This window comes from Primulina huaijiensis, chromosome 6 (assembly GCF_012295235.1).
Source record: "Primulina huaijiensis isolate GDHJ02 chromosome 6, ASM1229523v2, whole genome shotgun sequence".
Taxonomy (NCBI): domain Eukaryota; kingdom Viridiplantae; phylum Streptophyta; class Magnoliopsida; order Lamiales; family Gesneriaceae; genus Primulina; species Primulina huaijiensis.
The window spans coordinates 22661989-22678447 of NC_133311.1; the positions used below are offsets into that span (position 1 = coordinate 22661989).

The 16459-nt window shown below is 32.6% G+C and overlaps 2 protein-coding genes and 1 pseudogene across 2 annotated transcripts; 1 reads left to right on the plus strand and 2 right to left on the minus strand.

The window, feature by feature from the left end:
* Window positions 1–5283: 5283 nt before the first annotated feature.
* Window positions 5284–6768, minus strand: LOC140978433 (transcription factor TCP7-like). The gene has a single exon (XM_073443451.1). It carries the CDS (start codon window positions 6588–6590, stop codon window positions 5745–5747), a length of 846 nt encoding a protein of 281 aa, XP_073299552.1. The 5' UTR covers window positions 6591–6768; the 3' UTR covers window positions 5284–5744.
* Window positions 6663–10270, plus strand: LOC140979201 (uncharacterized; annotated as a pseudogene).
* Window positions 8902–14080, minus strand: LOC140978844 (chloride channel protein CLC-e-like). The gene is made up of 6 exons (XM_073444073.1): window positions 13543–14080; window positions 12834–13224; window positions 11679–11878; window positions 11145–11472; window positions 10876–10973; window positions 8902–9093 (listed from the first exon to the last, which is right to left on the minus strand). The coding sequence occupies exons 2-4, from the start codon at window positions 13081–13083 to the stop codon at window positions 11218–11220; spliced, it is 705 nt and encodes a 234-aa protein (XP_073300174.1). The 5' UTR covers window positions 13084–13224; window positions 13543–14080; the 3' UTR covers window positions 8902–9093; window positions 10876–10973; window positions 11145–11217.
* Window positions 14081–16459: the final 2379 nt, after the last annotated feature.

Genomic DNA, 16459 nt, shown 5'->3' on the forward strand with positions numbered 1-16459 from the left:
ACTAGAAGATGTGCACGTGCGTTGCACGTGTGGAACATAAAAAGATGATATGAAGAGAACAGATATCAACTTACTTTCACTATCTTTTATTTTTCAACAATAAATTCAATCTATGATACCTAGATAAAGTTCAAATTTTATTTTTTTCTGAGTTCTTGGATACTAATATAATTGAATTGTTTTAAGTTATATATATAAGTATGTATTGTTGTAATATTCTGTCTTAACATAAAAATATTTATTAATATGATTCATAATCAGAAATATATTTTGAATATCACTGTGACACCTATTTTAATATCATAACCTTAAATTTGTAAAAAAAAATAATTAGACTATGAGTATTCAAAGTAAAAAAAAAACAAAAACAAATTTATCAAAAAAAAATTTTACAGCAACCATAATTTCTAAATTTCTCATAATATATTTTGAAGTTATAAAATTATATGCATAAATCACGTCCTTGAAAAAGTAGCTACAAGTTATACAAGTATTTATTGGTGGAAACTTGACAGGACATAAAACCTAAATATAATTGTAATATTTTAAAAAACTTTTATTTTTCGAGAAAAAAATATTCAAAAAAAAACATAAGAAAATTTTAAAAATTTTATAAATCATTTTAAGTAACCGTAAATGTAAGAACAATTTGTTTCACCTAAAATGATTTGAATTCATTCTTATTCTTCATTTTTCTATCACTTTGATGTATATAATAGTAATTATTATACATAAAATCAGTTTAAACTCATTTTGCTTTTTTTGAAGTGTTCTCTTATAGTATCAAACAATTACTTATGTTTGTCACACACAGGGTTTTGCTGTTTGGCCTATTGACACTCGCGTCAGTGCAATCCTCATTATGTTCATCATTAGTTTAGTGTAGAGCTTTGCACGGTAGATCACAATTGTAAGAAATAAAAGTCTTGTTTTGGTTAACAAATATAACTTTTAACATAAAGATCAAGAAATGCTTAAACTAAAAAATTAATATTTTACTATCATTCAATTTTGTTGGGTTAAGCATGCATTATGGGTGAACTCCTGGGAAGTTCTCGTGCGTCAAGCTGCTGACTCGTGAAACAGTCTCATAAGAGTTTTTGGGCTAATTTTTATTTTTAAATTGAGTAAATTAACATATATTAATAACGTAAATAATACATGACTAATAAATTTGAAAACTCTAATATAATTGTGTGAATTTACATATATGTCCTTATTTTCGTTAAATGATATTAATAAACATATGTCTTTTTTCTATTCGTTTTCATATATTAATTGGGAAAAACTAACAATAAAACATGTGTTTATTATTATTATTATTTTAAATTTCATTATAGATATAGTTTTTTTAAAAAAAATGCAGTGTAAATTTCATTTCGAAAAACAAAGGCTAAATTTAAATTTCATTCCAAAAAATTTTGGTTAAATTTTATTTTTCTTCAATTTATTTTACAAGTCATTAATAGGAGTATGTCTCTTGTGAGATGGTTTTACAAATCTTTATCTGTGAGACGGGTCAACCCTACCGATATTCACAATAAAAATTAATAATCTTAGCATAAAAGTAATATTTTGTCATGGTTCACTCAAATAATAGATTTGTCTCACAAAATACGACCCGTGAGACTGTCTCACACAAGTTTTTGCCCATTAATAGACGGAAAAAAAAACATTTATTTATTATTAATATTATTACTATTTTAAATTTTTTAAAAATAGAATGTAAATTTCATTTCAAAAAATATACTATATTTCATTTTTTTAAAATTTATTTTAGAATATTAATTAATACATGGAAAAACAAACAAACAAATAGATATTTATTAAATATTTTTATTATTTACATTATTCATGAATGTAATTTACTCAAATTAAAAATAAAATTGGCACATAAACTCTTATGATTTAATACATGGAAAAACAAACAAACAAAGAAATATTTATTAATTATTTTTATTATTTACATTATTAATAAATTTAATGATATGTTATTTTTCTTTAATTTTAGATTCTATTAATGAATTATTTTTATTATTTACATTATTAATGAATTTAATGATATGTTATTTTTCTTTAATTTTAGATTCCATCAATAAATTAATATAGAAAAAACAAAACAAAAGGACCTATAATAATGAATATTATTTAATGATCATAAGGACATATGCTATATTTCATTTTTTTAAAAATTTATTTTAGAATATTAATTAATACATGGAAAAACAAACAAACAAAGAGATATTTATTAATTATTTTTATTATTTACATTATTCATGAATGTTAATTTACTCAAATTAAAAATAAAATTGGCACATAAACTCTTATTAATTAATACATGGAAAAAAAACAAACAAAGAGATATTTATTAATTATTTTTATTATTTACATTATTAATGAATTTAATGATATGTTATTTTTCTTTAATTTTAGATTCCATTAATGAATTAATATAGGAAAAACAAAACAAAGGGACCTATAATAATGAATATTATTTAATGATCATAAGGGCATATATGTAAATTCACAATTCAATTTAAACTCATATATTTTTTAAAAATGAAATTGAAATTTTATTATTTTTCTATTTAAATGTAAATTTCATCCACAAAGTGAAGGTTAAATTTTAAAAATGATGGTTAGATAATAGATATACTATTGTTTCATTTTTTTTTCATTTATTTTAGAATCTATTTATTTTAAAATACATTAACATTAATTAATGAAAAAAATCAACCCGTGTTAGAGATATATTTCCATGATACCGTCTCACAGAAGACCTACTCAAAAATTGGATAATCATAAAATCTTAAACAAGAGTTTAAACATCATTTTTATTCATGAAGGTTAAATTTTCTTTTTCTTTAATTTTAGATTTCATTAATGAATTAATATATGAGAAACAAAAAAACAAAAAGACATATAATAATGAACCTTATTTAATGATCATAAGGGCATACATGCAAATTCACAATTCAATTCAAACTCATATATTTTTTAAAAATGAAATGTAAATTTTATTAATTTTCTATTTGAATGTAAATTTCACTCCAAAAATGAAGGTTAAATTTTATTTTTTTAGATTCTATTAATGAATTAATATATGAAAAAATAAAAACAAAGGATATATTGTAGAACCGAATGCTTACCGCTTTACCAAAAACTATAGCTAGTGGCAATGGTGCAACTCAAATCTTTTAAACCGCACAGCAGCACAAGCACCACAGTTCGATCGCTCTACCAAGCAGGAACAAATATTGCACCCAACAATCTCCCTCTCAATAATTACACTCCTTGCAATCAATAGGAATCGAACCCGTGACCTTGGCTCTGATACCAATTGTAGTACCGAGTGTTTATCGCTTTACCAAAAGCTATAGCTAGTGGTAATGGTGCAACTCAAATCTTTTAAACCGCACAGCAGCACAAACACCACAATTCAATCGCTCTACCAAGCAGGGACAATTATTGAACCCAACACATATAATAATGAATATTATTTAAACCCTTAAAAAAATGAATATTATTTAATAATCACAAAAGCATACATATAAATTCACAATTCAATTCAAACTCATATATTTTTTAAAAATGAATTGAAAATTTTATTATTTTTCTATTTGAATGTAAATTTCACTCCAAAAAGTAAAGGTTAAATTTAAAAAACGATGACCTTCACTTTTTGGGGTGAAATTTACATTCAAATAGAAAAAAAATTAAAATTTCTATTTCATTTTTAAAAAATATATGAGACATATGAGTTTAAATTGTGAATTTACATATATGTCCTTATGATCATTAAATAATATTTGTTAATATATGTCCATTTGTTTTTTTATTTCTCATATATTAATTTTATTAATGAAATCTAAAATTAAAGAACATATCATTAAACAAGCAATTAATAAGATATACAACATTAAAAACAATCAATTAATAAAACAAGTAATTAATAAGGAGAGAAATGTAAATTCACATTTTTGATAGGAAAGATCTAATAATAATTAATAAATATATATCTCACTTTGGATCCTTTTCATTGAATTCCGATTTTCGTATGTATATCTCCCAAAATAAACATTTTTTTTTCAAAATCTTAAGTTTCTTCTCTTTCTTCGGTTGATTTAGTTGTATTTTTTCTTGGTTTTACTAATACATCTCTATTAACTAAGTCTTGAAAAATGTATAAGTATGTACATTTGTTTTTTCAATAATTTTTTAAATTTATGTAAAAAAACAAACAAACTTATATATTTGAGACGAGATAATATATTTTTTGAGAATTTTTTTAAAAACTTATGTATTTAAGAGGTTGGAAATTCAAAGATAGTTATATATTCTTTATTTTATAGTAGCTCCAAAGCAAGTCCACTTGCAACATAATATGTTTTTATTCCTTCATATTCTTCTAGTACATGCATATCTTGAGAGTGTGTCAAAAACTAAATGTATTATGCTGTATATACTGCAAGAACACAATAGATTTGTATAAAAGGATAATTTTTAAAAAGACCTCACCATGTGTATTTTTTTTATTTTAAAAAAAAAAACACACACACACACACACAAAACGAGTTTATGTAATTCCTACAAGAATATTTCAAAAGGGACAATATTTTTAAAGAATATTATCAGAAAATAAAAACCAAACATACCTTAACAATTCCCAAGAAATCTGAACTGAAAGACCCCATTTTGGCTAGTTTCGCTTGCACCGAAACGAAACAACCATATGTACTTTCCCTTGAGGGTAACAAAATAGAAAATAGAACGTAAAGGGATAGCTACCACCCACTCTACAAATATTTTCCCAAGTACGTTATTTCTTTGTGGAATTCAACACAAAAATTTCAATTATATTTTTAGGCCTTTTGAGAGTCGTACATCATAAATGCCAAACCACATGCACTTTTTATTTACCCATAATACATTCAACACTAGTTATATTACACCTAGTATTTTAAATAATAATAATAATTTCAGTCAAAATACACATAAAACTCACACATGCACTAATATCATCGATACAATATCACATATTAGTCTAAGTCTGGTGTTGTGGTTAGCTCTTAGGCACTTCTTTTTCCGATTTGATCGAAGTTAAGATCGATTTGGGTCGTTTTGATAGAAACAGGATCTTGACGAACATAATTTCCTAGAGTTTAAGCAAATCTAGCTCATGGAGTCCTTGTTCATACTGATAAGCATGATGCATAACTATACATATATCGGAGTGTTTATTATACTCAGCAATATATTATTTATAGATGGAAACCATACATGGAAATGAAGAAGGGGTTTGCCATTTATTTGTCTGTCTTACAATCTTACACGAATCGCAGTGTTTGAAATCAACCAAAAAGCAAATATACATATACATAAAATAAACTACGAATACCACTCGCTCTCGAATCTAAATAATTAAACACACTGGACATCGAATTTTTCGACATCCCACCATCACCAACAGAAAACCCAAAAAAAAAAAAATCACAAAGCAATCATCGAATTCCCAACATCTAAAAACTCTGCAGACGAGATTTGGGATTCTCTGTTTCTTGTTTGTCTCTTTCAAGAAACGCAACACACATGGAGCTACCGAAGATAATATCTTAGAGATACAGATTGTGGGACATATATTGATCACAACATGAGGCACTCTGACCAAAACAACACAAGCAAGCTTATTCATGAGGTCTTTAATGGCGGATTAACGTTTATTGAGGAGGTTAGAACACTGTGATTCAATTGACATTATCGTCTTCCCTTGTTTGTTCAGAGGATTGTGAGGCCGGACCGGATAAAGAAGCTAGCAAGTTGAGATGGTGTCCCTGCACTTGAGCTATTGGGAAATAATTACCTACCCTTGCAGCGGATGCTTCCCCGAGCCCCAGAGGTTGCTGCTGCTGTAAGAACCTCAAAGAAGCCGTGGAATGTAGTTGCTGCTGGTGGTGGTGGTGATGGTGCGGAGAATTGCTAGCGGCGGCCGCGGCAAACAATTCAGCTGGAGGAGCGGCAGCAAAGCTCAAAACTTGACCGAAGTCGGGCCTGGCGGGTAGAGCCCAGAATCCTCCCGCAGGCACACTGGGACCGACGGCGGCGGAAGCGGATTCTTCCTTCGTGAGATGGTTGTGTTGGTGGTCGTCATCAACGTCGGGACGGAGGCGCTTTCCGAGGATGAAGGGGGTCGGTGTGAGGACCTGCTGCGAATGGCCGTGTTTGAGTTCTAGGGCGGAGGACGAAGAAGGAGAAAGAGTGGAGAACGTAGCCGGGGTGGTCCCTGTTCCCGTGGCAGCGATAATGGAAGGCTCCGCCTGGCGGAGGAGCCATTCAATGGTCTGCCCGTCGGACTTGTGGCCGAGCTCCCGAGTGAGCTGAAACACCCTTGCGGCGCAGATTATAGGCATGCGGATGCGACGGCCGCGCCCGTCCACCTTGCTGTGTCTGTCCTTAGCGGGTGGCTTCTTCTTGACCGTCAAAGCGGCTGCGTTGGTAGCGGCGCTGCTAGTGGGGTGGTGGTGGCGGTGAGAAGGATCAAGAATGGCTAGTGTTCCACCACCAGCGTTGCCCTCAGCTGCGGATGTTGACATAGCCGTAGAATCCAGCAGCAGAGAACTCCCGTGGTGCTTCAATGGCAGCTCCAAATGAAAAATTTACGGGAGATGGAATTTAGGAGCGAAACAGCAGCAGAGATTGAACTAATGTCGGAGGAGAGGGGAGAGATGAATAATGATTGAGGGACAGTAGCTGGTGGAGACAAGAAGAGGGGCACATGGGATGTGGGCTCCACTCTCCTACGTACTCTTTAAAAATACATCTCCCTTCGCCACCAGTTTTACATTTGCTACCCCTAAAATCTATTTCCTTACAAAAAGGCCCTATTCAACTTTTCACTCACTCCACTTTTCATCGTAAAATCAATCGCAAGATTATTAATCGTTTTTGTCACGTTTTTTTAAAAAATATATATAATTCAAATTAGTAATATTTTAAAAAAAGAGTACTGATTAAATTCCGATTTCCAATCAATCAATTCAATCATCCGAAATTATCCTTTGATTGAACATACAATCATCAGGGTAATGATCTTTTTAATGTATTTATTAATCCACATCAGCAATTTTTTAGTACATAATTGATTTCTTTATTTTTTTTTGGGGGCGGGGAATAAGTAGTCAAGAATTGAAGAAAACAAAGCTACAAACATAGAGTAGTTGTCACTTGTAGCTCCATTTCTCCAACTCATTCAAATATGTAAATGTCATTCTATATTATATTTAAAAAGACGCCTTTTTCAATATTCCACTTAATAAATTACATTTTTTTTTCAAGCTGTATAATACTAGCTGACCTATCAGAATCAAGAAACTCTGCGAGCAATATTTATTCTAAAAGTATAATTCAAAACCTGTGCTTCAAATCAAACCCTCATGTACAGAAGGAAGCTCCAAATTCGTAAAAGATGATTAATTAGGTTCGGAGAGTTGGGGAATCAAATCAACAGCTGAGTTTCCATATTTCTACTATTATTATTATTTTTATGGCACCAGGTGTTCATAAGTACAAATAGTCAGGTGAAATATTATGGTTTATCCTGGAAAAATTCAACATAGAATAAAACATTGCCTATGTATTTGATCCAATGGTTTATTTCTGATTATGTGGATCTCATTGTCCCTAATGAATTGGGGCCTTTAGTATCGAATCAACCTTGTAACCCATAGTTCCATTTTTTTTCTCTCGAATTAATGAATAATTAGTGCAAAGTAGCTATTCTAAGTCATCCACATAGCCAACCTTGTCCAGAAAACTTATACTCACAACTGCTTTCAACTTCCCCACGAAAAGTAAACAATGTATAACATGTATATATACTGACCAACACCCTAACAACCATCAGAATTTCCCCATTTTGTTATTAAAGCAGGCCACAGTATCGCGTTATCTATTACATAATTCCCTCTTTTCATATATAAACAATGAAATTAATATTGAGTATAATGGGCAATATACGTACTTCTAAACAATTTATGCGTAGTTCTTTCAAAACAAACCTATAAAAATGAGAGAAATAAATAGAAGAAAGTGGTGGCGTCCGCTTTACAGGGTAGAAATTGGAATACTTGCCAACTATTTCAAATAGCCTATTTCGTTAAACTTGGGAGTAATAATAATACAATAAAGAAGACCGAGGTATCGGAAGATGTGATGCAACGTCCTTTATTTCTTGATCAAGAAGTTCCAGTAAGTTACCTGCTCGTATTCACAACACATTAGCAGCAGCTCGGGTAGATGAATATTTCTTCTTTGTTTCTGTCTTAGCATCATCGTCCACGGTCTTGAGATCCACGACTTCTCCCCGGCAGAGCGGGATGCATTGATTCAACTGTGAGATAATGTGCATGCGTGTACTTCAATCTGCATCGGAATTGAACCGGAACTCCATGTAATAAGAACAGTAGCAGATGGGCCGGAGTCGGATATATACTCCGACTGGCATGTCACGCATTTGGTTCTTGAAGGGATAAACTTGACAGGTTCCCTTCACCCCACTACGTTGTTACAGAATTTGACGTTCTCGACCAAACTCAGCTTCAGAAACAATAACCTGAATGGCCTCCTCCAAGTCTCACAAATCTAGTGCGTTTGGAGCAAATTTTTCTATCGAGAAATCGGTTTTCGGGATCTATATATACGTCCGGTTATCCGGATTTAATAGGATTGGAGCTTCAAGAAAAACTACCTTTCGGGTTTGATTCCTCCTTTTGATCAGCAATCTTTAGTGGCTTTCAATGTCTCCCACAATCGTCTACAAGTAAAGGTCCCTGAAACTCCTGTTCTGCAGATTTGCGAAGAGTTCATTCGATAATAATGGGGGGTTGTGTGGGGGAGGAGTGATAATTGGATTAAAGCCTTGTCCTAATCCTATTCCTTTTGCTCCCGCGCCTATTCCTGAGGCTCCATGGCCTCCATCGGAAGGCAAACATGGCAGTCGCCACCTTAAATTATGGATCATTATGGTGATTGCAGCGGCGGCAGCATTTATTCCTTTATGCATGTGTCTGATTTTCATATGTTATTGCAGCAGGAATGCTGCAGGAAGAGGAACAAAACACGAATTGTTTATTTTAATTTTCACTGATGAAATTTTCACATGCGTTATATCTATCTGTGTACGTATGTGGGCGTGTATTTTTTTAATTTTATCAAAAAAATACAAGTACCTAGTTCATAAATAATTACACAGTTTTCTAGTCATGTAAAAGGGTAATGTAGCAATTTCACCGTTCTAGGTCCTTGCACATAGATGAATCAACAATTCCACCATCATTATTTACTTACTTTGACGCTTAGCATGCTACTTGTTCTGACCGGAAATATTTTGTTAAAAATATTGTAAATACAGAGAATAGAGGAGTTGGAAGAACGTCCTTGGATTGAACTGCCAGATTATCCATAATCAAAGATATAGCGAAGGCGCTAGAGTTCTTCTATCAATGGTTGGAGGGTGCCACATGGAAACCTCAAGTCTTCTAATGTTCTCATCCAACGGTTAGATGATGGCAATTTTCGAATAAAGCTAACAGATTATGGACTCTTACCTCTGGTCACACCCCAGAAGCTGGCAGTGGGAAAAACCCCGGAATTTTTGTTGGGAAAGAAGCCGACTAACAAGGCAGATGTATGTTGTTTTGGTATTCTTCTATTATAAATCGTAATGGGAAAAGTTCAATGCCCTTTAATAGGATTAGGTAGCAGTAGTAGTGCTAGTAGTGATCAGGGTCTAGGTGATACTGATCTATCGAGTTGGGTTAAAGCAGCTGTAAACAATGACTGGTCGACAGATATTTAGGTGTGGAAATACTGGGAGAAGGAAGGATATGATGATATGTTAGAGCTCACAAATAGAGCTCTGGAGTGCACCGATATGGTGCTAGAAAGGAGGCCTGGGATGAGCCATGTCTCCAGTAGGATAAGACATGCTTCACCACATTAACTGGTTAATATTTGTAATTTTATATCCGTTGGTTGACAAGTTCTATTTACAGACAAATATTTAAATCGAACCAGTAAATTAACTCACACTAGAACAATTCTTTGGCACACATAGATTTAAATCTATGGGAAGATCCCAAACATTAGAACATCTACGGCTGAAATTACACCTAGCAGTATGCTTTCTATTGTTATTGTTCGATGTTAAATGATAGTCATTTGTTCACTTGCCAGCACAATGACAGATGTCGCAAGACAATCCAATCGTTTTGCCAACAGAAATCCTGCTCATGCTTATTTGGAATTTGTTTTTCGTACACTATGCTATTAAAAACATCGCCTGCGGCAGGCATTTAAACTTGGATGTGGTAAAAAACATTTCCACATTACTCGTGGGAAAATAAAAACAAAAATGCTAATAAAAATATGGAAAATCAGCCATTCCAGTATAAGTTCATGCTGAAGACATCATCATCAGGTATATATTTCATATCTGGTGACAAATCTTTTAAGTTTGAAGTTCAAGAGAATATGAAGAAGTACCAGGGTAATTATATCTATATTGGGATTATCATTATTTACGTGTAATTTGACCGATTTTCAAACATAAGCTCTCATTTTGATTCCTTTACAAATAACAAGAACTCTACTAATTACATCGGCTTTTAAACTTGTATGGTTCCTTCTAAGGCTTTAGATGTCGCAACCTATACAGAGGCTTGTAATCCAGTCTAATGTCACTTGGATATCATAAAATTTTCAAGGACAAATCAAGAAAGAATCAATAATACATACTTCTCCCGTAATCTTGACCTTTCACAAATATGTAAATCGTCCATAAGTTTTAAGATAATTGCAACCAGTAGATGTTTTACTTACCATAAAATCTATAAATTGTCTTTGCATAACTGAATCAAAAGTTCCATCCTCAATTTTTAGTTTTCTCCCAGCTGAGAGCTTCCTGGACTGTAAAAGCTCTGTGGCCAAAAAAACATACATGAAAAACTGCAAAGATTTCTTCCCGATGCACATACTGAACATGTCCAACTCGGGGACCAAAATAAATTAATCATAGAATTATCAAAGATTCATTTAGATTCATCAACAAAAAAAATTAATCAATTCCATAATATTAAAAAATTTCCTACCATTTTCAGATAATGATTCACCCTTATAGCCCAGGTCAAAGTTGAAACCGATGCATCATGTACTTCATAGATACTACATTTCCAAAACTATTTTGGGCTTCTGGATGAAAATGCTATTATTCCTCTTAGCAAGATCAATGGACTCTCTGTCTAAAAGACCAACAGGGCAACCTCCAGAATCCACATGCTCCATGATCACCGGTATTTGGCTTAATTTATGTTTATTCATAAGAGTTAGAGCAGTAAGGAGGCTTGTATTTGGGGTTACTTTCCAAGTTACACGACACCTTTCAGCAGAGGAGGAACATAGTTTAGATACTTTAAGTACCTGCATTAAAAATTTCCAAACAGCCAATGTCATTTGGATAACTTAAGAGCAGCACATTTAACACTGAGATATGTAAGACTCTTATGGAACTGATAATAGAAAAGCATTCGCGAGTCTATTTGTTTGAAACAAAACAATTCATACTTTTCTCTGTCATCAACAGCATGAGATAACAAATAGAAGCAAAAAAGAATTTAAACAGCTACCACTTGGAGAACGGAAGTCGTAGATTGGAACTGCAAAAGCTGGCTCAGAGCCAATCCAACTTCTGACATGACCGAAGCTATTACAGCACTCAGAATCACCATTGAAGTTGTATTCGTTAAGGACGAGGATGATTCCATAAGTGATGGCCACAAAACAGACTCCACAGCGAAAAAGCAACCCGCAACAGCAGCATTGAAACCTTAATGTAGCAGAAAAGGGAAAGTTTTCAATTCACTTTCAAAGTTATATACTAATTTTTTTAGGTTATCATCAACTTTTATAGACCTTGAGGACTATTAGAGTGATATGCAAGTTCTTGAGATAAAATAATAGAGAGATTTAGCAAAGATTTCCACAATTAGGAATTGAAAAATGAGAACACAACGAGACATTAGATTATCAGAATCATCTTGTTATGATTGTATTTTCTCCTTATATTTGTATGTGGAAAATATGGAACATTAAACTCATTACAATTCATATCAGACCAAAAAGCTTTTCCATTGGTAGCCGAGCAAACGATACCTTATTTTTCGGATTATCAACCAATGGTTGTAACAGAATAAATGTAATGTGAGACTTCGAGAAAGGAAAGAACAATTTTAAGTACATAAAAAACTGTTTAGCAGATGTAACCAATATATTCCTTCAAATAAGATTGCTTTATTCCCAGATTTTGAATCCCCGACAGGCCTACTCTTATTTTTTGCTGATTTCCTTAGTCAATTCCACATGAAGATATTAATTATCCTCAAATTTAGTAATTTCAAATTTCTAGTTATTTGTTTCTTAATTCCAACCTTCATATAATGACGCTTTAATTTTCAACTGCACAACCATATAAATTAAATGAAAAGAACAGGTTTTTTCGCACAAATAATTTTTACAAAATTTAAATGATTGATAAGAAGAACAGACAAATTCCAACCCATTAAAAAAACAGCCCTTCTGGCATAGTTATTCTACATTACTGCTCGTTACCATCTTAGATAATTCATTTCAAATGCCAACTACTGGGCCATCATCATTTTACAGAAATGTCTTCAGAAATTTGTTTCAGACACATAGGAAATAAAAGATACAGTTGTCGAGTAATACACCATAAGAAATATATCAATGACATAATAAACTAGTATCATATGATTATGACAAACCAGAAGAAAGTCCGGCAGCTGACCCTGCAGCTCTGAGTGACAGCTTTCTTTGACCACCATTACCAATAAGAGTACCCACTCCTTTGGCAACAGAGACACCTATCTCAACACTTGGTCCTTCTGGTCCCAATGAGTTCCCTGTTCCTAAGGTGACACAAGCAGCCACAGTATTCAGAATTGGCTTTAGTGTGGATCTTAAGTTTGACACGACAGATCCACGAGTTGAATTATCTATAGCAGCTTGAATCATTTTCAACACACTAACTACCAGTCCTCCAAAAGTTGGAATAAATATTACACGTGCCCATTTCGCTTCAAGGGGTTCCTCTCTCCACCACGAGGCGCCTTGATTTGGGATTCCGTCCCATCACAAGTCACGTATTTCATGCACCTGATAGGTCATAATTTTCAGTTAGCATGGTCATAAAACACACGCCCGATTAAGTTAACTGCGATCTTCCAGATGGCATTTACTATCCCCTAACCCGAGGATATATTCCGAAATCTAGTATTGTACAATACAAGGTCTGGAGAGAGGTGAAAGGTGCGGTGCATATTTAATCTGCGCAGTGCGTCACAATAGCATATGATGCATAGGTCAGACTGCCAGAAACAATTTCTAGGCAACAGAGAATTAAAAATCATGGACTTAAATGCCATGCAACTGAAATCTATAGGTATTAATTAGCAGATGGAATTTGGTTTTTACCGCGTAGTTGAAGAGGACAACGATGATTCCAGTGAAAAGACCTACAAAGCAAACAGATAAAATAGAGGAATCACCGCCGATTTGTAATATCCGTGGTTGATCATTATTCTTATTACGTCTACCACTGTCATAATCGCCATCCTGATCAGGTCAGGGCCTTCCACACTTTCCTGATAAGAAGCAGCTTCTGCAGCCATGGATGATTGATCGTCACTAAGCAACTCCAGCTTCTCCTCCTCCTCCAACTTCTCCACATACCGAGTTCTGCAGAGAGAAACGCAGCACCAATAGCGTGGAAGAATGGTGGTGGATGACGATGAGCAATAAAATCTATATAAAGCGCCTCGGGGTTGGCATGCTAGCAAAGAAGAGCTACTGATCAGACATAGCGATTGCTGGCGGCGGCGGTTGTAACAATTGTGTCTAACGGGGGAGGAAGATGACGATCGTGGTGATCCAGCATCATTATAATTACCGGCAATGGCAGCAGTGGAGGATACGGTTACCGCAGTCTTCATTTGCAGCACACGGCTCAAGCTCTCTGTCCACCCAACAACAATTAAGCTTAACTTCCCACGTCAATTTCTTCTTATCCTTTACTTTTTTTAAAATTAAAATATAAATAGATAAATAATATATATTAATATCAGTAACAAATAACAATCATATTTGAATTATTAAATAATTTCTTTTTCTTAAAAAAATTTCCTTCGTGAGTTCTCTTGAGAGATGAAAGGTCAGAATTTAGAAAGGAGCAGCATTGAATTATTCGTGGTCTACATACTCCTGATATATGTATGGCTCACGAAATTTCAAAAATATTATAATATATATATAAAGTATGTCTCTTGTGAGATAATCTCATAATTATTTATTAATGAGACGGGTCAATCATATTTATATTTACAATAAAGAGTAATATTTTTAATATTAATGACATAAATACAATATATGTCTCACAAAATTGATTCGTGTGACCGTCTCACGGTAATTTTTGTGATGACATAATTGGTTTTTAATTCTCATCATGTGGTACTTAAATATTTACATAATTAAATTAATTATTATATCATATAGTATAACAAAAGAGTCTACCTTTACTAATGATGGGCGCTTAAGTTTGTCCATTATAATTGATATAAATGTAAAAAAAAAACAAAATTTTTACAAAAAAATTCTAGCAGTTCAAATGAAAAATCACAACCCTACCATTAAACATCTCATAGCAAATAATGTTATATATTGATGGCTCAACGTTAAAGAAAGTGAAAAATACATTACCAGCGTGGATTCACAGTTTCAATAAAATCATATATAGATATAGTTGCTCGCCACCTTTGATCATCAACAACAACCAAATCACAACTTTTGTTCTTCAATTCTTGGAACGAAGATTTTATTCTCAATCGTTGTTTAATTCGAAGACTAACATAATATATAATGAAGAGTCATAACACTACCCAACACACTCTCTAACTTGCATGGATCCATCGATCGTTTGCCTAACATGATCAAAATTGATGTTTAACTCGTAGAATTGATTGATTATCATGTAAAAGATAAATTTATATAATCAAATAACAAAATATAATATGCATAACAAAAAAATTCTCAAAAAATTTATTGATCCTTGTTGAAAGTAAATGCAAAAATAAACTAGAAAATTTTGTCATAAATAGTTGATATATAATGTGGAAAAAAATTTAATGTTTGTTTGTGTTCAGATAATTCATTTATTAAGATATAGTTTGATTTAGTTGATAAAAGTGATATGAGGCATAACTTTTTATTCATCTTATGTTTCTCTCATTTTTTAGTCATCTAAATTTCATCAATTGACTCGTGATGATATAAGATATGGGTTGCATTACACATTCTTCTATAACAAGATTCTTTAGATCAAAGTACCTTGCGGCACTTGAGCAATCTTCGCCAAAAGATGCTCAAGTAAACCTTAACAAAATAAGAGCACAAGAGAATTCAAGATAGATTTTGAGAAAATGTATTGTTTCTATAACTTGATAAACTTGGGAGGTTTTTATAAATGAAGTGTGCTAGCATATTTATACTTCTCACCATATGATTCTAGAGTATTTTACAATTATGTACAAATTGGAAGATTATAGAGTGATCTATTTTACTGTCTTCCATATACTACATTATTATAGAGTGTTCCAAGTACTGCAACACTCTAGATTAACTTAGCATTAACTAGTCATGTCTAGAATATTCTGGATCCTCCTACACTATTCTAGGATGTTCAAGGCTCTTCAAGAACAACCTAGACGATTCCACCAAACTCTTGAATGCTCTAGAATCTTCTAAACTTCTCTCTGTTCATGTGAGGCTAGAACATGATAAATCTTTCCGGGTTGTACTTAACCTCTTGCAAGCATTACACGTTGATTCGCGTGCCAAGTTCCGGTCCGTGAAAATATAATAAATATGTATGATATGAATGAAATTTTATAACAATGATATCATTTGATAATAATGGTTGATTAGATCTTGTAAGAACAATTAAGATAGTTATTATAAAATAATAAACATAATAATCATGCAAGTTAAAAACATATCAAATAATATATTATTCATCTTTATATATCACACATCTCTATTTTAATGCACTTATCATTCATCTCTTAATAATCTTATTCATCGCCCCAAATGTTATCTAAAAATAATAATAACAAATGTTTCAAATAAAGTAATTCAACTACATAACCAAATTTAGCCTTTAACACGTTCAAAATCCATGTAGAATGATTGGCCAATCACAATTTTATTGTCCCACAAATTGTTGGTACAATGGTGTCGGCTTTGCTTTTATATGCCCAATTTCTAAATTTCCAAAATAACCCTATACCAGTGTTTAGTTTCTGTTTTATTTTTTAAAAAATATTGTTTACACTTTTTT

Excerpts from the sequence above, each read along its gene's own strand:
- LOC140978433 (XM_073443451.1), bottom strand. The coding sequence starts at position 6,590 with ATGTCAACATCCGCAGCTGAGGGCAACGCTGGTGGTGGAACACTAGCC.
- LOC140978844 (XM_073444073.1), bottom strand. The coding sequence starts at position 13,083 with ATGATTCAAGCTGCTATAGATAATTCAACTCGTGGATCTGTCGTGTCA. Across the intron at positions 11,879-12,833 it reads AGCTGCCGGACTTTCTTCTG|GTTTCAATGCTGCTGTTGCG; the intron begins GTTTGTCATAAT and ends TGCTACATTAAG. Across the intron at positions 11,473-11,678 it reads CGACTTCCGTTCTCCAAGTG|GTACTTAAAGTATCTAAACT; the intron begins GTAGCTGTTTAA and ends TTTTTAATGCAG.